Genomic DNA, 22,696 nt, shown 5'->3' on the forward strand with positions numbered 1-22,696 from the left:
ATAGCAAACTCACACTTCAATTTCCCAGAAGATATTTAAAACAAAAATATTCAGAAAAACTTGAAATTTATTAACTCCATGTTTTACTTTACAGCATAGTAAGCCAAAGATCCTGTAAACTGCTAGAACTAAGCTCAGATCAGGTGTTTTCTCATAAGTCAATGTGCTCAGGAGCCTTCATATACAAAGTATGGACAACATGTTTCACAATTACTATAATCAGTTCTTAAAGCTTTAACTAAAATCCTACATGAGTCCTAAGGTGACATAGAAACTATGTGTTTGATTTGTACTTACATGTAACATGCATTGCCACACATCTTAATTAATGTCTCCATATATCAATGCAAACTCCCAGTGTCATCAAACATGTTGAAACATGCTCAAACACCAACAAGCTCACATATGAGACACACAACTTTGAAACAAAAATGGCTTACTTCTAAGGCCAAAAATGCATTGCTTAGTTTCCAGATTGCTTTTCATGGATTTCTCTCTTACCCACTTGCCTACAGCTGCACTAGATAGAGCCCATCCATGTACTCTGCTTTGACTCACATACCAACAAGCACTCTAACTTGAAACAACAGGACCTTTTACTCTGATTTCTCTGAGCTGCCAAGCCAGGCACAGCTCCAGCAGGACTGGAAACAGTCTTACACACAGCAGGATGGACATAAAAAGCATTGCTGTTTCCTTGTGCCAGGATCTCAACTTACACTTGTACTCTTAACCTGATGTCATAAGGTTAAGGTTAGTCTTGAAACCAAATTCAAGTACTCATTCTGACTTCCTTTTCCTCTTGGGCAAGTTGTTTTAAAATCTCTTATTGTTTACCAGCAACAAGACCAGTTAAATTGTCACAGAAAGATATAGAATTCTTCCTTCAACTGGAATTATTCAAGGTCCAAATAATGCCAACATCCTAAACTACCCATCCTCCAAGGCTGGAAATATATCTTCAATTATATTAAAATGATTGTTCATTTTCCAACTTAAAGTTTAGTTTATTATTTTCAAATAACTGCTTTTATGCATTACTGTTCCACTGTTCTATACTCTGACACTTGAATTTTTTACTATATTTCTCTTCTCAGATGATTCCAAGTCAACAAAATCTGAATTATCTTTTGTATTAGATTTCAGTCTTACAAAACAAATTTAGTTTTATTCTTCAGCTTCAAAAACTCAAAGGTCTTGGTTATTACATCTTTTCTATCAATTATTCATAAATAATGACTTCTCTTTCAATCAACCACCACTTATGATTCATTATTTGTAGTAAAGTTATCTACATAGATGTATTATGCTTCCATTTGGGACAATTGTCTTATTCTCAGATGTTCTTTTATATTTTCCTATATATCTTGAGTCATATGTTTAATTTTAATATATTATTGTAGTAGAGATTCACAAACACAGCTGTTCATTAGGACCTGCTGTGGCAGAATTCAGTGACTAATGATTAGAAGTGAAATAGTTGGGGGTGGAGGAACATCTGGGTAATTATTTGACACCTTTTCCAGTCAAAATGATTCTAAGGTACAGTGAAGAAGAAAAAACATTGTGATGTAGATCTTGACAAAACAAACACTGTGAGTACAGATAAGTGAAACTGGGGTTGAAAATGGACTTGGGTAAATTCAGTAAACAATGAAGACATTATGGAAATTTGGGGAATGATAGCCGCAGGTGTCATGCCTTCTGTAGCTTACCATTGAAGATGATTAAGCCTTGTGAACAGTAGAACACATATATTTGAAAATTGTGAAGGTACAAGATACACTCTGGAAAATCAAAGGAATTTGCCTATCTTCTTGCCCCACCTACACTATTCTTAATGAAACTCAGACAAATTAGTCAATGAATTTAAAGAGCTTTGTAAAAATTGATTTCTAATCCCACTATTTGAAGATATATATGAAATTTCAACTATGCATATGAATATGAACCTAGTATATTAACATAGTAAGTTGGAGATATTCCATCTATATGATAGAAACAGTAAATGTTTGGCTCAATACGATACATGAAGCACTAGATTAGATGAAGCAGAGAACATTCTCATTCTTACTAGCGTAAAAAGGTACTCTGGAAAAGGTATGGATATGCTAATAAATTCATATTCTTGACTCCTCTGTTGAAGTGAGTGGAGGCCTGGAACACACACTCAGAATGCGACATCAGTAAAAGCAAACATTTAGGGCGAGATTCCCGATAAAACGGATAACTAATGAACAGATGACTAATGACCAGCCAAGTCATGGAACCTCCTGTGAGACACAAGCTAGTCGACTACATAACACAGCCCTCCAATAGTGTAATTCAAGATTCAAGAGTAAAATTCGGGGTTGGGCATTTAGCTCAGTGGTAGAGCGCTTGCCTAGCAAGTGCAAGTCTCTGGGTTCGGTCCTCAGCTCTGAAAAAAAAAAGAGTAAAATTCTATTGATTGCTTAAGCAACTAACTAAACTCTTATGTAAAAAAAAAATGGCTTTTAAAAATCCAACTTTGGGATTTATTGCGTGAACTAGGGCAAATAATACAAGTAAAGCAACTAGTAATTTTTACATCCTAAACAATCTAAGTGTAGTGAAAGAATCACTATTGTAGTACAAGAACCTACAGGAGATACAGTAAGTTACTGATCTACATCTTAGCTACAGAATGAAAGGCCACTGCTACAAGTCACATCAGAGCTTAAATTTACAATCAGAACTTGAAATTTGTAGATTCCCAGGTTAAGAAACAGTTTTCTTGAATGGATGCCCTGGAAAAAAAGCTGGCCAATAGAAGAACTGCAGTAACTGCATTATTCAGATACCCACACACATGACAGGCTTCCATGGGTAAGAAATACGTAGGTAAAAATGAGAGCTGACAGAAGAGAAAACTGTTCTCAGAGCCTCAAGATATGAGGACTATGGTTGCTTTATTAGAAGGAAAAAAATGTAATCTGGATTTCTGCTTTGCACTCTTGGATTAGAAGCTCCCAGCAATGATTCTGTCTCATACCGTTCTGTAATACATAGTTTTATGTTTATATTTTCATTTAGCCTTTACAATTGTAGTAATCACTGAGGTATTGTTCTTGTCATTGTCTTTCCATATCTTCCTACAGAAAGTGTGCTACATTAGAGGTTATGTTCTAAGATAATAACTTTAAAGTTGTTACCACTGTTTCCATGCAGATATGAAAATCTTCATGACTAAATCAACCTGAGAGCATAATTCTCATTTTAGAGTGTCTTCTACAGGCTGTCATTGCCAATGTAGATATTTTAAGAGTCATCTTGATTTCAAATAACCACAGAAGCCAGATATTTTTTCTACTGATGAATCCTTATAGGAATATCCTATCATGCACCAGCTACTAAGGTAAGTTTTTAGGATTTTAGTAAGCCATATGACATTGAAAATAACTTCCAGACTCTTTATTTACTAGGATGCTATTTATTATATATGTTTACCACTTCCCTTTGTAGTAGGTACTTGATCATAACTTGGATGTTAAAATAATAAATCACAACTGAACTATACTTAATTCTACAGATATTTTTTGTTTTATGAGGCTCTCCAGAGGCTCATAAATATTCTGATTTTCCTGCTTGGAACATATTACCACTTCACATATCTAATTATTAGTAATTTTTCAAATCTTAGTTTAAATATCAGTTCCTCTATGATATTCATCGCTGTAAATATCACTTCTCATTAGTTATTAAAAGATCTTGTTATAGTGTCTCATAATATCCTGTCTGTTCTGTATACCATTAATCATAGTGGAATCATGGCTGTATTGTGTCCATATGTCCAGTGTCTCCTTTCCCATATTCACACTGGTGTCCAAGTGAATAAGAACTGTGTCCCTTCTGTCCATTGTTACTTCCTTAGAGACATTACTTGACAAGTGATGTGACCACGAATTCAGACATGTTTGTTGTAATACTGGATAATTTGTAATATTTCACTGGCACATAGAGGCCAAGATAAATTTAAAGTAGAAGGGCACTGGAAGACTCCTTTTGAGAAGATGACAAAGAAGAGACTTGGAAGAAGGTTCAACAAGCTAAAGGAAGACGTGAACATCTTGTTTGGGATGAAAAGGCAATGGAGCACTAAAAGGTAAAGGGTCTACCAGGGTTAAATAAAACTTATATAGAGTATTTTATAAAAGTATATATATAAAATATTTTATATGAATTTTATCAGCCAGAAAGAGGAGGGATTGTATGAGCGAGAACTGTTGAGACCAAGATTGGAAAAAGCACAGGGACGAATAGCCAAACTAGTGGAAACACATGAACTATGAACCAATAGCTGAGGAGCCCCCAACTGGATCAGGCCCTTTGGATAAGTGAGACAGTTGATCAGCTTGAACTGTTTGGGAAGTCCCCAGGCAGTGGGACTGAGACCTGTCCTCAGTGCATAAGCTGGCTGTTTGGAACCTAGGGTCTATGCAGGGACACTTTGCTCAGCCTGGAAGGAGAGGACTGGACCTGCCTAGACTGAATCTACTAGGTTGAGCTGAATCCCCAGGGAAGTCCTTGCCCTGGAGGACATGGGAATGGGGGGAGGATGAGTGGGGGGTGGGAGGAGGGAGGACAGGGGAGTCCGTGGCTGATATATAATATTAAATCAAATTATAAAAAAATAAAAATAATAAAGATCAAAAATTTTTTATAAAAGAATGTACACAACAGATTAATAAAATTTTTAATAAAACTTTACTATGTTTTCTGACTACGTATTAATTAGTATTATATGTAAAATCCTGACCTTCCTGCCTGAAAGTAATAATAGAAGAAGGTTTTGTGACAATGTTCAATAGTTCTTACTCCTGTCTTTCATATGCTTTTCTATTTAATATTAAACTTTGTGAACTCTTACAAAAAATGAAGTAATGAAGTAATTAATCTTTACAATATCTCTTGCAGGAAGTTAGATAGTTTGATTATGATAAAAGAAATATGAAGAGATATTTATTAAATGAATATCACCATATCAGGAGCTTAACATGACTAACAGTCTTTAAAATCATAAAACAACAGTGTTTGTTCTTCACAGTTCCCATTAAATATGTGAAGCATCTACATTTTTATTTTCAAACTTTTATTATTATGCTCTTTGGGATGTTCTTAATATTATAAAATCTATATTAAATATACTCATTTCTTCATTAAAATCATAAATTGTACTTTATATCCTCATTACTGAATTTGTCAAAATGTTCATTTTTATAGCTTATGTCATCATCAAATAAAATACAAATCATTTAAAAATATGTAAATTTAAGTTTAAATGTGTTTTTAATTGAAATCTAAAAGTATTTTAAAAACTCATTTATATTTTATATATTATAATATATAAATCACTACACTTGAACTACTTAGTGAAAATTAAAAGAAAATCACCAAGAAAATCAACCAACCCTTATATGGAGTACTGTTCTTCATTTTCTTTTTAAAAGTATAAATGTATGTGTTAAATCTTTTCTTTTTTCTTTCTGACCTTTGTTTAAATTTTTCAAAAACTTGAACTTATTTTTTCCTCAGATTTAATTATTTGAGCTTTGAACTATTAATGTTTATTCACAAACCCATTTGTTTATACAAATTGTTGTTCAAGATTAAAATGACAGGATAGAGACATCACAATTCCAAATAACACCATTAGTCACCTCTCTTCAGCTAATTGGAGTAAGAGCACAGTAAGTCAGCCATTTATGAATATGTAGAAAGAGAAATGGAATTATCATTTCTGATTTTTTTTCTCTGAAAATACTGTGTGGGCCTTTGCTAAACAGCTTGATGGAATGTGAATATAAAATGCCTGCAATATTTCCCATGTTCCCAATCTTTAAGAAAACACATAGTGTTTTCTTGAGTGCCTGTATTAGTTTCCATTATATCTCACCTCAGATAATACTTCTGGGGACATGGGACCCTTATATTTACAGGACTCACACTAGTTTTCTCACATTCTTACATGTATACCTTTGCATCTACTTTTTTCCATTTTATCTAAGACTAGTGTAAAGGCCAATTGTGTAGCATTATGCTCTCCATATTCTACATTTTGAAATACTAACCCTTAATATGAAACAGTTTAGCTCTTAGAGAGTGAGTACTACATGGGAGTGCGGTCATAAATGAATCAGTGCCCTAATAAGAGGGGTACCAGAGAATCCTATTGTCTCCTTTCTATAATGTGAGGACGCAAAAGAACCAACATCTTGTTTTCCAAAAGACAGCCACCAAACTCGTGTGGTGTGTTCACATGTGAGACTTTAAGTCTCCAAAACTGCTAGAAATAAATTCCTATTTTTTAATGCCACATTGTGGTACTCATTAATAATAGTTTGAACTAAGCCTATCTTTATTTTATCCATTCCTCAATTATTTACCATAATAGGTTTCCAATAATTACATTTTCTAAAATATGACATTTTTACTTTGCAGATTACTCAGAGAATTACATATTCAAGAAATCACCTGCTTTTTAGCTCATCTAAATTTTAGCCAAGATTTCGCACATAATGTCCAATGTTGTACAATGCCAGTTTTGCCTCCTTTGCAGCATGTAATAGTTTTGGTTGCTGAGTATTTTACCTACTGCAATGATCCCCTGGCTTCAGCTATGCCATTCATCATTATACCTTGAGAGTTATTTCTATCAATATAGAAAAAATGTAAAGAACTAGTGAAATTAGTTTGTGTTTTTAGCTCAAAAATATCATTAGGCACATCTATCTAAAAAAAAGAAAAGTAGGTGGTCTGATATGATTTGCTTATTCTCCCATCGTAAAACTGGTGCATCACTTCCTATTCAGTTTCTCAGCTGATCTTCAGTTATTATTTCACTTGAATGATCCAAATACAACTTAGTATTTCTTTTAAACCATGCAAATTACCTACAATGTAGAGTATTTCATTCTGTAATAAATTATTTTTATTTATGTGTATTTGAGTGTGTTTGTGTGAATGTGTGTGTACACACATGTGTAGGTGCTTAAAAGCTTAGAAAAAAGTGTTGGGTCCCCTGGAATTGGAGCTATAGGCAGTTGTGAGTTATACAATGTGGGTATTGGCAACCAAGCATGAGTTCTCTTCAAGAGCAGTATGCCATGGGATGTCATTCTTTATGCTGTGAATATGTGTTGCTCTGATTGGTTGATAAATAAAATGCTGATGGGCCAGTAGCCAGGCAGGAAGTATAGGAGGGGTGAAGAGAAGAGGAGAATTCTGGGAAGAGGAAGGGCTGAGTCACGAGTCGCCAGCCAGGCACAGAGGAAGCAAGATGACAAGGCAGAACTGAGAAAAAGTACAAAGCCACGTGGATAAACATAAATAAGAATTATGGTTAATTTAAATGTAAGAGCTAGTCAGTAATAAGCCTGAGCTAATGGCCAAGCAGTTATAATTAATATAAGCTTCTGAATAATTATTTTATAAGCAGGCCACAGGACTGTAGAGGTTGGCGGGACCAGAGAAACACTCCAGTTACAGCAGTACATAATCTTAAATGCTGAGTCATCTCTCCAATTCTTTGTTCTTTCAAAATATTTTATTCAATAATGTATCTAATAATATTGCTTTCAGAATTATTATAAATAACATATTTTACCAAAATCATTTTGCAACAACATGTTTTGTATAGTGGAAGACTATAACATCACTTTTTTTTGTGTTTCACAAGCCACACTGGTAATGTTTAATTGTATCTAGGTATGACAGAATTTTTAGAAAAACTTGTCAAATTATTGTTAAATCATTGATTAATATTTTTTTATTTTTAAAACATATTCACTCATAATTACCTTGAACTTTCTAAATTTTGTGTAAGTTATATATCAGTTTCATGCCTTTGCTTTAAGAAATTAAAATATTTAAAATATACTTTAATAGTATATTTTAATTAATTAAATTAATTAATTCCTCATCTCTCACTAACTGAAACCTAATGAATAAGAATTTATTCACTAATAAAACTTTCGTATGAAAAGGAATATTTGAAGAAATTGGTTTGTGTGCCCCAGAGTCTGATGTAAGCCTGAGAATCAATATATATATATATATATATATATATATATATATATATATATATATACACACCAATAGTCAAAATGAGACAAAAAGGAATACTTGTGGTTTGCATTATTCTTTCTCTGCTAGCAAAGGTAGGGAAGAACATTGAAAGTCATCACATGGACGGCTTAGGTCAAGAACGTCACCAGGAAGGCTAACAGGCACCAATACAGTGCATGTATAGCACATTTCATTTACTAAAACACCAGTAAATGCAGCACCTTTCAAGATGTTGTCCTCAGACATTGAGTGCTCCAGTCATGAGCAGCATGGACTGTACCACATGCGTTATTCTTGAATATTTCCTGGGAAGTCTCTAAGAAGACATGTATTGCACTATTTCATCAGAGTGAATTTCAGATGTATGACACACACTAACCCCTCAACAGGATAGCAGTGGCAATACGTGAGGGTATATTTGCTTTGCATTATTCTTCTCTTTTTCAGCTTATATCTTCTATAAGTCAGAAATGGTCATAGTCAAAAAGAGAAAGACAAACGCATTCTGTTGAAAAGCAACAGAAATTTCCTACAGTCCTTTAACCCATTGCAGGCTTTTAGAGAAAATTAGGATGAGGGAGAAGAAAAAGGGAAGGGACATGCAACACACTTTCTTTCTGATGTGTACCCTGGACCAAAAGAGAATTCTTGGAATAGAAGGTATCTATAAAACATTCTGTTATCCAAGAATGAGGAAAGGAGTTGTGGGAGCTGTTTAACATTTTGTTCACTATGAGGGAAAGCGTTAACAGTGACTTTTAAAGCAAAGGTGAGAAGGGACAACGGTGATTTTGAATGAACCCTATTGAGTATAACTCCATCTCTTCCTCCCCCGTCTATTCTCCTTCCCTACATAGAGTGTAACACAGGGTAATGTAAGGTAGTGATCATGAACTTTAGAAAGCATTTGCAAGAAATTTGTGTCCATGTTTGTTGACTATAGCTCAAATTTCTCTGGATCAGGAAGAATTATGAGGAAATCTATATCATCAAATCAAATTTAAGAACCTATTGGCAAGATAAAAAGTAAAAATCAATGATCAAGTACACCCTGTTAGCCATGTCATTGGTCAGCATTAATCTTTATCACACATCAAAGAGCTGATCAAACATCCAACACAGCACTCTGACAGAGGCAACCATCTTCATTCTGAGAGTTAAAGGAGAGTGGGTGTAAGGAGCAAGGGCCTGGGGAAGCACAAGGAGCTCCGTCTCATAGAGGACACTGCACACTCATGACCTTTCAGATCCAATAGGGAAAAATGTTTCCACTAATGCTGGCAAACTTTCTATAGTCTCTCTCTCTCTCTCTCTCTCTCTCTCTCTCTCTCTCTCTCTCTCTCTCTCTCTCTCACACACACACACACACACACACACACACACACACACACACACGTGCTCGTACTCAGGGAAAGAGATAACTTTAACAAGCTGAACTGAAGAATGCTGTGATTATCTTGTGAAACTGGAATACCAGAATGGAGAGTTGCTCTCCCCTTTAGAAGAGCATTAGCGGGCAGGTAGCCACTCCTGACACCCCATCTACAATTGGCTTTCCATAAGATCTCTCCATTTTACTGTGTTTTATATATGGTAGATGCTGCAGGATTGTGTAAGAGGAAAATATTAGGCCTAAAGATGGGAAAGGCTTTAAGGTCAAGGATGCATCTGGTTGCTCAGACTTGTTTTGGGTTTGTTCTGTTTCAAGATGAAAGTCAAAAGCTGAAACTAAAAATGACAGATGATGACACTTGGTAATATTTCAAATGGAGGGATGCTCCTGTTAAGCTCTGAATACAACAAAGTGAAATAATACTGTCCTTAGACCTGTATTGGAAGAATAATGCCAGCTCCCTTTCATAGGGATAAGAACATGGGTAAAGAATGCAGAGTGGGCAGTGGACATGATCACACTGGCTGTGAGGACACATAGCTGTGAGTAAATACTTCTGATGTAACATATTTTTAGGGGAACTAACACCTCCTGGATAGATGAGTTAATTGCCTGGGTTATCAATTTTAAAAGATATTAATCAAAGGAGAATGAAGTTAGAAACCTCTATGTTTATATACGGCATCTCCTCAAAAATTACTTCTGTCCACATAATCAATGAATAGTATATTGTTGACAGAGTAGAACAATCCTACCACTTTTTAATAGTTTAATAGACATTTATTACCCATATTAAAATCAACACAGTATTCCTATCATGAACATAACTCTCTGCTTTTTTGTAATAAGGAAATATTTACACCCAGCAAAATAGTGGGGTTTTTTTCAATGTAAAAAAATTGAAAATGGGGCAGGGCAGCAGTGGTGGTGCATGCCTTTAATCCCAGCACTTGGGAGGCAGACGCAGGTGGATCTCTGTGATCCAGCCTGGTCTACAGAGCAAGTTCCAGGACAGGCACCAAAACTACACAGAGAAACTCTGCCTCAAAAACCAAAAATAAATAAAGAAATAAATAGATAAATAAATGAATGAATAAATAAATAAATAAAATTGAAAAGTGTTGAATTAAATAGTATGCCACAAAGTTAATTCATAAAAATAGCACAAACTAAAAGAAATTAGTTTAAATGTCTAGGCCAGTTGTTCCAATTAGAAGTGATATGAATATTTTTACCAATATTCTTGTTTTTGCTTCTAAATGCTTTCCATGTCTCCTTTTCTTCAGATAGACAATTTCTTTTCTAGAGGTTTCTCAGTTAATTTCATCTATCCACCTTCAGACAAGCCCATTAAAGTCAACTTTTTTTCACAAACACCTGCCTCAGCAGAATCTGGTCATAACTCACAGGATCTGACCTAGGCTTTATCTGATTTGTGGCTAATCTCAGACTAGGGACCACAAGCCATTCTGGCTGACGATCTGCAGGTAGAGAGAGGATGTATTTCTCTTTATAAATACTATGCAAAATGCTCATTTCTCATTCTTTCAGCTGTGTGTGTGTGTGTTGTCTATTCACTGAAGTAAAATATTCTCCAGGCCAATAAGGTCTTTGCTCAAGGATATAGACCTGTGGAGAAAGGCCTGACATTCTCAAGCTATAGAGAACGTCTCCTGAAGATGAGAGTGTGCAGAGCCGAGCATCATCTTACTGATAAAGCCAGGTGGTTAGTCCTAAACTGAGAGGATGCTTTCCTGGGACAGTGCTGTGACTCTTCGATTTGTTTCCAATGAATTAGGACCAGTGATTAATACCCTGAAGCTGCTTTGGTGCTGATTTCCCCAATTCTGGCCTTGCCATGTATCGCCTGCTCTATTCCAAGGTCTGTTTGCAGTTCACCAGCAGCTAAAAGGAAGATTCTGACATTTAGACTATTTTTGGCAAGAAATTTAAGGGTTCTTTTCTGTGCCTTCTGAAATTTCACAGGCACACTACTGCATAATTATAAACTCCCGATAAAGGATTAGTTAATTTTACCATCAAGCTGTGATTCAAAGAGAAACCTACTTTGTAAATCCTGGAAGGACTTTCAGATGGCTATAGATGGATAGTGGTGCAGTTGAGGTGAATTCTAGATCCAGCCTCAGCAGTGTGAGCCTCAACTTTACCTGGATAGTCAAGATTTTTGCTTTTTCCAGAATTACTCCTCTCCAGAACAAATTAACTTATTACATAACACATTCACATTTAGGAGAGATGGAGTAAGTTTTAGGATGTGGTACAAATTTTTTTCCATTTTTTTTGAAAATTGGTATTTTTCTCACATAAGTATATCCTGATTCTATCATTTCCGTCCCTCTCATTCTTCCAGTTACTCCCCACCTTCCTACCCATTGCATCCCCTTTCGGTTTCTCCTTAGAAAACAATCAGGATTCTAAAGATTAATAATCAATTAAAATATAATATAGTTAAATAAAACAAAAACATCAGAATAGGGCAAAAAGAAAGAAAACAGCCCAACAGAAAGGACAAAAAGAAGACCCACTATTTTCCATACTCAGGTTCCCTTAAAAACACTTAACTGGAAGCCATAACATGTACACAGATGACCTGTAGGGAGCGAAAAAGAGAAGAAAAATATATATGTGAACAAATTGAAACAAAAACTAAAGGAAAAAATAAAATTAAAACAGAGGAACAAGCCGGGCAGTGGTGGCACACGCCTTTAATCCCAGCACTCGGGAGGCAGAGCCAGGCGGATCTCTGTGAGTTCGAGGCCAGCCTGGGCTACCAAGTGAGTTCCAGGGAAGGCGCAAAGCTACAACAGAGAAACCCTGTCTCGAAAAACCAAAAAAAAAAAAACAAAAAAAAAAAAAAAAACAGAGGAACAATCCTGACACAACACTGTGAGTAAAGGAACCCCCAAAGATGCCATTGAGTTTGTTTTCTCTTGACTATCTACTAACGACATGTTGAGTACCCTTAGAGTAGGAAGTTTCCCCAGTGAGAGTCCACTGGAGAAAGCTAATTTTTTGCTAGTGGTTATCACTGGAGATTGCTTACGGGCTAGGGATGGGGGCATGTGCCTGCTTCTCTCAGCTCTAGAACCACATCAGGTGCAGTCCTCAGTCTCTCTGAGTTCATATGTACTTCAATCCTGTTGATTTAGAGGACCTTGTTTTCTTGGTATCCTCCAATCTTTCTTGCTGTGGGATGGTCTGTATGTCAAGTGTGTTGCTGATTGGTCAGTAAATAAATTACTGATTGGCCATTGGCTAGGCAGGAAGTATAGGCGGGACAAGGAGAAGAATTCTGGGAAGTGGAAGGCTGAGTGAGGGAGACACTGCCAGCCGCCATCAGGACAAGGAAGATGTAAAGTACCGGTAAGCCACAAGCCACGTGGCAAGGTATAGATTTATAGAAATGGATTAATTTAAGCTGTAAGAACAGTTAGCAAGAAGTCTGCCACGGCCATACAGTTTGTAACCAATATAAGTCTCTGTGTTTACTTGGTTGGGTCTGAGTGGCTGTGGGACTGGCGGGTGAGAGAGATTTGCCCTGACCGTGGGCCAGGCAGGAAAACTCTAGCTACACTTTCTGGCTCTTACTGAAAGACCCCCTGAAGGCAGTCTTCCCTCAGGAGAAACCCTCGCCCAAGGATCACACCGAGACCACGAATCAGATGCAAACAGCAAGAGGCTTTATTCGGGAACACGGGTACCCGGGGTGACACAGTCTCTCAAGAAGCTCAAGGGACTGGCGTGCCCACGGGCTGGAGCAGAGGGTTTTTATAGGGTCGGGCAGCCGAAGCTCGGGTACAGAAGCAAGAAGCCTGGTTACAGGGTTTTGATTGGATGATTCAAATGAGGCCAGGTTCAAACCCAGGTCAGCTCGTGGTTTCTCCCCGAGCTCGCCACACCTAGCTTTTGTCTAGGGTACAGGGTGTTTTTCTGACCTTTTAGTTCCTCGCTCTGGGGCCAGGTGGCTAACCACAAATGTTCTGTTTATTCCATGTCCGTTAACTGAACTCCTCAGTACCTCTCAGGCTTTATTCAAAAACAGCTGAGCTAAGCTATGTTAGGCGGGGAGGCTGGGGGTCTTTCATTCCCCCATTTTCTTATCTCAGGAATGGAATCCTCCATTCATGGGGAAGATTGGTGACATGACTCGAGTTCCATCTGGTTGAGCCTTTGGTATTGCTGGGTTAATACCAAAGTCTGAATAATAGAGACGTGTTCCCTGATAAATTGGACAAGTCTACTTAGGATACAGGGCCCAAACGTCAGGAGGAGTAATAGAATCAGAAGGGGTCCCAGAAGGGTGGAAATGAGGGTGGTGAGCCAGGGGGACCTTCTGAACCATCCTTCAAACCATCCCTGTTGCTCTTCAAAGAATTTTTGTCTCTGTTCTAATCGTTTTCTCAACTTAGCCATGCTATCTCTTACCACCCCAGTATGATCCGCATAGAAGCAACATTCCTCTTTAAGGGCGGCACACAACCCTCCCTCCTGTAAGAATAGAATGTCGAGTCCCCTTCTGTTCTGGAGCACTACTTCAGAGAGGGAGGTCAGGGATTTTTCTAAGGCGCTTACTGATTCCTCTAGGTCCCGAATGTCCTGATTCATGGCCGCTTGGAGCTGTCTGAATTGTTGGGTTTCCATTAGGGCGGTGGTGCCTGTCCCTACCCCAGCTGCTATTCCTCCCATAGTCAGCCCCCCCAATAATAGGGCCAGAGTGAGAGACGCCGGCTCTCTCTTATACCGATAGGGTCTCATCTCAAAGTGTGGGTAAATCTCCTCTGGTGTATGGTAAACAATCTTTGGATACAACTCGATGAGCACACAAAAATCAGAGGTAGCATTGAGGGCTGAGGCTGAAACGCAGGGGGTGAGCCCAGTATTACATGCCCAATAGGTACCATTAGGGCCGGTGACATAACCAGAGACAGTGCTTATGGATAGGGTGCGGTTACACAGGTGTTGGTGGGTGCGGGGGACGCTCCCTAGACATAGTCCTTGTCCTGACACCTCTGAGATTGTGAGCTTATGTTGGGCTGTCCCTAGACATTGGCTCGGAGGGGGACTGTGAGTGTTAGTATAATTACCCTGGGTTGCTATCCCCTCGTAGTAGGGAGGTTGGGAAACCAGACATAGCCAACATTCTTGCGTTCTATTTGGGTAGGTTACATTTAAGGCCTGGTAAGCACCTGCTAGCAGACCCAAGAGCCGGTCTCTGGTTCCTGGCCGGGGCGGTTTGGTAGTGGCCGGAGTTATACCTGGGCTGGTAATCGAACCGGGTCGAGGGGTAATCTTCGGGGGTGCTGGAACAGGTAAGGAGGGGCGCTTCTGTTCAGAGAGAACCTGATTGGGGCCTATAGGGGTGGAGGCCTCCTCAATCTTAAGTTTGATAGTGAATCTTACGCCCCGATCATATCCGGTTTCATATAACCTGAGCCCCCAAGTGCGCCCCCGTTGCCAGTTTCTATCAGCCTTCGCCGGGCCAGTGAAAGTTATATTTAGGGGGAGTGAGAGCCCGGGCTCGAATCGGCTAACCTCGGTGGACCCAGCTGAGCAAGACCCCCCGCCTGTAGCCTTCCTGAAACCTCTATTGGTCTGGATCAGGTCCCAGCTGGAGCTAGGACTCCAATATGCCGCGCCAGTGGTCTCGCAGCCCCATTGGGTGCAGAAGAAATCTCCTTCCCCCCCGCATTTCTTGGCGAGGGCACAGCCCCTCCCATCCCCCGGACAGACATAAAAGTCCGACTGGGCGAATCTACATCTTGCTTGAGGGTGACGGCATCCCGGATCCGGCCAATGCACCCCCCCCCGGGTGGGTGGAGGAGTTTAAGGCATCAAGCTTAATGCCCTCAACCCCCCAGAGTCCCGAATTCAATGCCAACTGACAGAAGTCAGGGGTTGGGGGGGCCACCATGTAAAGGGGGTATGAAGGGCGGTCGTCTGCCAGACCGTTTCCCCAGTTTGTGAGATGACCTGCCAAGTGAGTTTCTTGACTAGGTGCGGGCTCTCTGCCGCCCTAGTCCCCTGGGGGTAGACAGAGAGCAAGAAGAGGGGGAGGAAGAGGAGCCGCGGGCCAACCTTATTTTTAGGGGGTTCTGTGTGCGGTACACTGTCCATGTTGATTCTCTGGATCCTGCTGGGTCGGTCTCCCCGGCAGCCTTCACATGAGAGGCGTGGATCCATGCAGCAATCCCGTCGACTTTGAGTGCAGTGGGGGTGGTCAGCAAGACAGTGTAGGGCCCCTTCCACCGTGACTCTAGATTCTTAGTCTGGTGGCGCCGGACCCAAACGGAGTCCCCAACCTGGAAAGGGTGGGGGACCACCGGCTTGTCCAGCTGCTCTCGGTAGGCTTTAGCCAAGGGTTTCCAGATCTCCTTCTGCACCAGCTGGAGGGCCTGTAGATGTGCCTCTAAAGTGGGGCTGGTGGCAAAAGATGAGATATCAGGATGGAGAAATTTCACGACTGGAGGTGGGGCCCCATATAGAATTTCAAAAGGGGTTAGGCCGTGCGGCCCAGGAGTATTCCGGGCTCGGTAAAGAGCCAAGGGAAGTAGGAGCACCCAATCTCTAGTGCCAGTTGCAAGCGTTAATTTGGTTAAAGTCTCCTCAATTGTCCTATTAGCTCGCTCTACCTGTCCTGAACTCTGGGGGCGGTATGCGCAATGGAGTTTCCAATTAACCCCCAATAATTTGGCCACTTTCTGACTTACCAGAGAGACGAAGGCAGGCCCGTTGTCCGACCCCAATATATGAGGCATCCCATACCTGGGGAAGATCTCTTCCAACAGTTTCTTTATTACCACGTTAGCCGTTTCATTCTTGGTTGGAAATGCCTCAATCCATCCTGAAAAGGTGTCCACGAAGACCAGGAGGTACCGGTACCCGTAGAGTCCGGGTTTTATTTCTGTAAAGTCTATTTCCCAATGTACACCAGGACGATGGCCTCTTTGGCGGGCCCCTTTGTTTAGATGAATTTTTCCTGCATTGACCTGGGCACAGGCTGGGCAGGTAGAAGTTACCTGCTGAAGCACCCGGTCCTGGTTCAGTAGTACTGTCCCGGTGTTTTCTCTGTCTAATAGGGCCTTTATTTTGTTTCTGCTCAAATGGGTCAACGCATGGAGGAATCTCAGCATATATCGGGTATGGGAGGTTGGCATGACCACCCGGTCCCCTAATATATAGGCTTGCCTCCGTTGTTCCCAGCCCGCCCCCATTTTCTTTGCTAGCTCATGGTCTTCTGGGCTATAGGGCATGGGGTCTCTCTCAGACTGTGGTTCTTGGATAGCCATCAACTGGCTGCTCTCTACTGGCTGGGAAGCTACTGTTCGGGCAGTCAGGTCCGCCAATCGATTCCCTCTGGCCGCCGCGGAGTCATTCTTCTGATGCCCTGGGCAGTGGATAATACTGAGTTGGAGTGGAAGGAACAGGGCCTTTAAGAGGTCTAGGATCTCTTTTTTGTTCTTGATCTCCTTACCCGCAGATGTCAGCAGACCCCTCCGTCTGTAGATTTCCCCGTGGACATGTACAGTGGCGAAGGCGTATCTGCTGTCAGTATAAACTGTGAGCTTCTTACCTTCTGCCATCTGGAGGGCTTGCGTAAGCGCAATTAGTTCTGCACGTTGGGCCGATGTCCCAGGCGGGAGCGACGATGCCCATATCACTTCTGATTCGGTGGTAACAGCTGCCCCGGCTCTGCGTTCCCCCTCTTCCAGAAAACTGCTCCCATCTGTGTACCAGACAACGTCAGGGTCCTTAAGCAGCTGATCTGTCAGGTCAGGGCGGGTGCCATGTACTTCGGCTAGAATCTGGAGGCAGTCATGTCCCTTGGAGGGGCTAGGTAGCGGTAGCAAGGTGGCAGGGTTAAGGGAGACTATCGGTCCAAATTTTATCCGGTCTGAGTCCAGTAGTAAGGCCTGGTAGTAAGTAATTCTGGCGTTGGAAAGCCATCTGTCCGGAGGTTGGCGGACCACGGCCTCCACTGCATGGGAAGCCAGCACAGTCAACGGCTGTCCCAAAGTTAGTTTCCCAGCATCCTTGAGTAATATGGCAATGGCTGCCACCATGCGGAGGCATGGAGGCCATCCTGTAGCCACCGAGTCCAACTTCTTGGACAAGTACGCCACAGGTCTCCTCCAAGGTCCCAGTCTTTGCACCAGCACCCCTTTAGCAAAGCCCGAGTTCTCATCTATAAACAGTTCAAAGGGTTTGGTAAGATCTGGCAGACCCAGAGCCGGGGCCTCAAGTAAGGCCTTCTTGATCTGTTGGAATGCTTTCTGATGCTCCTCTTCCCATTGGAACATGGCCCCTGGTTTAGTGAGGGGGTATAATGGGGCTGCCAGTTTGGCAAAGCCAGGAATCCAAAGGCGGCAGTACCCAGCCGTACCCAGGAACTCTCGAACTTGGCGGGGGTTCTGAGGAGGGGGGATGGAGATTATCGTCTCCTTCCTTGCTTCTGTTAGCCACCTTTGCCCCCCGCTCAGGGTGTAGCCCAGGTAGGTAACCTTGTCTCGGCATATTTGAGCCTTCTTGGCCGAGGCTCTATAACCCTTCTGTCCAAGTCTGGCCAGTAAGGCCCGAGTGCCCTCCAGGCACTCGGTTCGACTCCTGGCTGCCAGGAGTAGGTCATCCACGTACTGGAGCAGGGTCAGGGTTGGGTGCTCGACCCGGAACCCGGCCAAATCTGCATGTAGGGCCTCATCAAAGAGGGTTGGGCTATTTTTGAAGCCCTGAGGGAGCCGGGTCCAGGTTAGTTGTCCCGAGAGCCCTTGTTCTGGGTCCCTCCATTCAAAGGCGAACAGTAGTTGACTTTGAGGGTGTAGTCTCAAACAAAAGAAGGCATCTTTCAGGTCTAGTACCGTGTACCAGACGTGGGTCGGTGGGAGGGTGCTCAGAAGGTTATAGGGGTTAGGCACCGTGGGGTGTATGTCCTCCACCCGCTTATTGACCTCTCTCAAATCCTGGACTGGCCTGTAGTCCCCTGTCCCCGGTTTCCTAACAGGCAAGAGAGGGGTGTTCCATGGGGACTGACAGGGCTTCAGCACCCCTTGGTCCAGGAGCCTCCGGATATGGGGTTTGATTCCCTCATGAGCTTCCCGTGACATTGGGCATTGTCTGATTGAAACGGGAGTCGCGGAGGCCTTTAATGAGATCATCAGCGGTGGCTGATCGCGTGCCAACCCCAGGCCCCCAGTCTCTGCCCAGGCGCGAGGAAACTCTCTCAACCAGTTCTGTAGCTCCTCAGGTGATTTCTCCAGGGGTTCTGACTCAAACAAACGGTATTCTTCCTCTAAATTGAGGGCAAGGATTTGTAGAGGGTCTCCTTTAGGACCCGTGACCCTCGGTCCCTTCTCATCAAAATAGATTTGCGCTTTTAATTTGGTTAGTAGGTCCCGTCCTAACAGCGGATGGGGGCATTCAGGTATGTGCAGAAAGGAGTGAGTTACTTGCCCTGAAGCCAGTTGGACTTTTCTCTCGATAGTCCAATAATATCTCTTGTTTCCAGTTGCCCCCTGCACCAGTGCAGAATGCCAGCTAAGAGGCACTCCGGCATGAGTTAGGACTGAATGTTCGGCACCAGTATCAACCAGGAAGGTCACGGGCTGCCCCCCGATCTTGAGGGTTATCCTAGGCTCAGGGGGGGGCTCCTGGCCTCGACCCCCCTAGTCCTCCAGACTAAGGAGGTCCACGGTCTTGGGCTTGGGCCGGCGGGGTCCTTGTGGCTTCTTGGGGCATTCTCGGGCCCAGTGTCCCTTCTCCTTGCAGTAAGCACATTGATCTTTATCTAGGGGTGGCCTCCTTCGTTCTCCCGACCTGTCTCCCTCTCTCCGCTGTCCCTGAGATACAACGGCGGCCAGAACCTTCTTCATCTCCCTATGTTGTTTCTTATCCCTTTCCTCTTGTTTCTGCTATATCTCCTTTCCTCATGCTCCTCAGGAGTTTCTCTCTTATTGAATACTTTCTCTGCTTCCTTCAATAGGTCTGGCAACCCTAGCGCCTGTAAACCCTCTAACCGCTGCAATTTGGTTCTGATATCTGAGCTAGACTGATAGATAAATGATAGGATGACACCTGGTGCTTGACCTGGGTCTTCTGGATCATACGGAGTGTACATCCTATAAGCCTCCTTCAACCTTTCTAGAAATGCAGCGGGTGTCTCTTCCTTTCCCTGTATCACATTCCTTACCTGAGCCAAATTGGTAGGCCTTCTAGCTGCCGCTCGGAGACCCGCTAAGAGCAACTGGCGATAGAGACGTAGATGTTCCCTACCTTCAGGCGTATTGAAATCCCAGTTAGGGCGAGTCAAGGGAAAAGCCGCATCGATGACATTCGGGAGTTGGGATGGCCTCCCGTCATCGCCCGGAACCTGCTTCCGGGCCTCCAGGAAAACTCTCTGCTTTTCCTCTACTGTTAAGAGGGTCTGCAGGAGCTGCTGACAATCGTCCCAAGTCGGCCTGTGAGTCACCAGGATGGATTCAATCAGGTTAGTCAATGCCACAGGATCCCTGGAAAAAGGGGGGTTATGTTGTTTCCAGTTGTAAAGGTCTGAAGCAGAGAAAGGCCAATATTGGAGTTGTTGGTTCAGCCCTTCTCTGAGTGGGAAAGCTTGGGACTCAGTAGGGGGTCCCTCCCGGCGGCTGCGGAGGCGGCCGGCAATGGGGGACGACACCTCATCTTCCTTGTCTTCATCTGAGGTCCTGCTGGTTGAGGAAACCTTAGCATCTGCCAACGGCCGGATTGTGGCCGCTAATGCGGCCGCCGCCGCCTCCTCCGCGGCGGCGGGAGCCGCCTCCGCAGCAGCGGGAGCCGCCGCCGCTCCGCCGGGTCGCCGAGCGGGTCCAGCCTGATAGGGAGGGGGCTCCTCTGCCAGGAGATCTATGAAAGGGGAGTTAGGGTCCGGGGGGAGGACAGGGGGCTTGGGAGTCTCCTTGTGAGGGAGCACAGGGTAAAGGGAAGAGTCCGGGTTGAGGGGTGCAGAGGGCCCAGAGACTGGAGGGGGCTGTGGAAGGAAAGGCTTGACCCATGGAAATGGATTTTCGACCAGAGATCTCCAGATGGCGATGTATGGGACCTGGTCGGGGTGTCCATGGGGATTAGGGGCAAAAACCTTGCCCTCCACCTGTGAAATAAGAGAGAGGTTAAAGGATCCTTCTCGCGGCCAGCCAACATTCATCATGACCCATTTGGCCTCGCAGAGGGTGATCCATTTTTTCTTTTTGACAATGACACCTTCATTGTTTCCTCGGGCCTTAACATCGGACCAGTGGTCCGTGGTTAGGCTCAGTGGGGTGGTGACGGTCTGTCCCATGGTGGTCTCTAGATAAAGAAGTGTTAGACAAGTAACGATAAACAAAAAGACAAGACAGACGACAGAAATTCGCGCTGCGCGGCTTCGGCGTAAAACTGAAAGCAGAAACTCAGACGGGGATGTGGAGGAACCTCGATCTCCGTCCCCTGCCAATACCACGTATCCTTCTGACACGGGAGAGGCCCCGAAAAACCGTGCCCCAGAGGGGACTTCAGTGACCCGTGGAACGTCTTCCAGGGTTTCGGTGGGCGAAGTCCAAGCTCGTCAGCTCCTTCAGCCCCCACCGACTCAGACCTGAATTAGGGCGCCCGACGAAAACGGAAGACAAGTAGACAGACTGGGACAAGACAGATAGTGGCCGGCCAACTTACCTCCTGACAGTGGTTCGGTGGTCCCGAGGCAGGGGGTCTCTGATCCCGGACGAGCCCCCAAATGAAAGACCCCCTGAAGGCAGTCTTCCCTCAGGAGAGACCCTCGCCCAAGGATCACACCGAGACCACGAATCAGATGCAAACAGCAAGAGGCTTTATTCGGGAACACGGGTACCCGGGACGACACAGTCTCTCAAGAAGCTCAAGGGACTGGCGCGCCCACGGGCTGGAGCAGAGGGTTTTTATAGGGTCGGGCAGCCGAAGCTCAGGTACAGAAGCAAGAAGCCTGGTTACAGGGTTTTGATTGGATGATTCAAATGAGGCCAGGTTCAAACCCAGGTCAGCTCGTGGTTTCTCCCCGAGCTCGCCACACCTAGCTTTTGTCTAGGGTACAGGGTGTTTTTCTGACCTTTTAGTTCCTTGCTCTGGGGCCAGGTGGCTAACCACAAATGTTCTGTTTATTCCATGTCCGTTAACTGAACTCCTCAGTACCTCTCAGGCTTTATTCAAAAACAGCTGAGCTAAGCTATGTTAGGCGGGGAGGCTGGGGGTCTTTCATTACACTCTTCCTGGCCCCTCTTCTTCAATGTTCCCTGAGCCTGGAGGAGAGGGATTTGAAGGAGACATCCTATTTAGAGTTGAGTGTTCAAAGGTCTCTCACACTCTGAATAATATCTGTATTTGTTTCCACTTGTTGCAGGAGGAAACTTCTCTGATGATAGCTGAAAGTCCTGACCTATGAGTATAGCAGGAGTAATTTTATTCTCATGACTTTTTCTTCTAGAACAATAATATTTGATATTACCCTACATCTCTGGGATATCTTTTCTCGGATTCTTGGACACCCAAGTAGTATCAGGAATGAGTTTCATCTCAAGGAGTGGCCTTAGGTCAATCAGATATTGGTCGCTTACTCCCACAGCTTTGTGCCACCATTGCGTTAGCATAACTTGCAGGCAAGACAGCATTGTAGATCAAAGGTTTTCTGGATGAATTGATGTTCCCATTTTGTGGTCTGCAGAGTACTTTCCCATACCAAATACACTAGAGAGCAGTGGTGAAGGTTCTGTATACATACCAGCTGACCTTCTTCTCCATTTTCAGTGGGTTGTGTAACTGTTGTCTTCAGTAACCAGGTCTTGCTCTCAGTTTGTGGAGAGCAATCTTTTTATTTTTTTTTTTTTTTGGCAATAGTCTGTGTTGTTTGGAGATTCCCACAGAACCCCTTCAGCCAACAATTCAATTAGATGTAACCCAATGCAGGTACTGGAAGCTACCTTTGGTGACAAGAGATAACTAGTTGGAGTTCTGTCTCCCCAATTATTTGGTAATTTGATTTAGATTGCCTTCATAAATGTTCATATTTTACAAAGCTGCTCCTATGTAAGGTTTCCACTCAGGATGATTTTTTTTTCTGTAGTTCCATTCATTTACAAGCAGATTTCTTGATTTCATTTTTATAATGGATGAATAATACTACCTTACATAATTGTACCACATTTTCTTCATGCATTCTTCTATTGA

At 42.9% G+C, this 22,696-nt stretch overlaps 1 protein-coding gene across 1 annotated transcript in view; it reads right to left on the reverse strand.

The window, feature by feature from the left end:
• Window positions 1-15,227: 15,227 nt before the first annotated feature.
• Window positions 15,228-22,696, reverse strand: part of LOC131918742 (uncharacterized) — a 54,254-nt gene continuing 46,785 nt past the window's right edge. The window contains 3 exon segments of the mRNA XM_059272948.1: window positions 15,228-19,403; window positions 19,406-19,998; window positions 20,224-20,368. Of these exon segments, the coding sequence (XP_059128931.1) occupies window positions 15,490-19,403; window positions 19,406-19,998; window positions 20,224-20,368 (4,652 nt within the window). The 3' untranslated portion in view covers window positions 15,228-15,489.

Source organism: Peromyscus eremicus, chromosome 8b (assembly GCF_949786415.1).
Source record: "Peromyscus eremicus chromosome 8b, PerEre_H2_v1, whole genome shotgun sequence".
NCBI lineage: Eukaryota > Metazoa > Chordata > Mammalia > Rodentia > Cricetidae > Peromyscus > Peromyscus eremicus.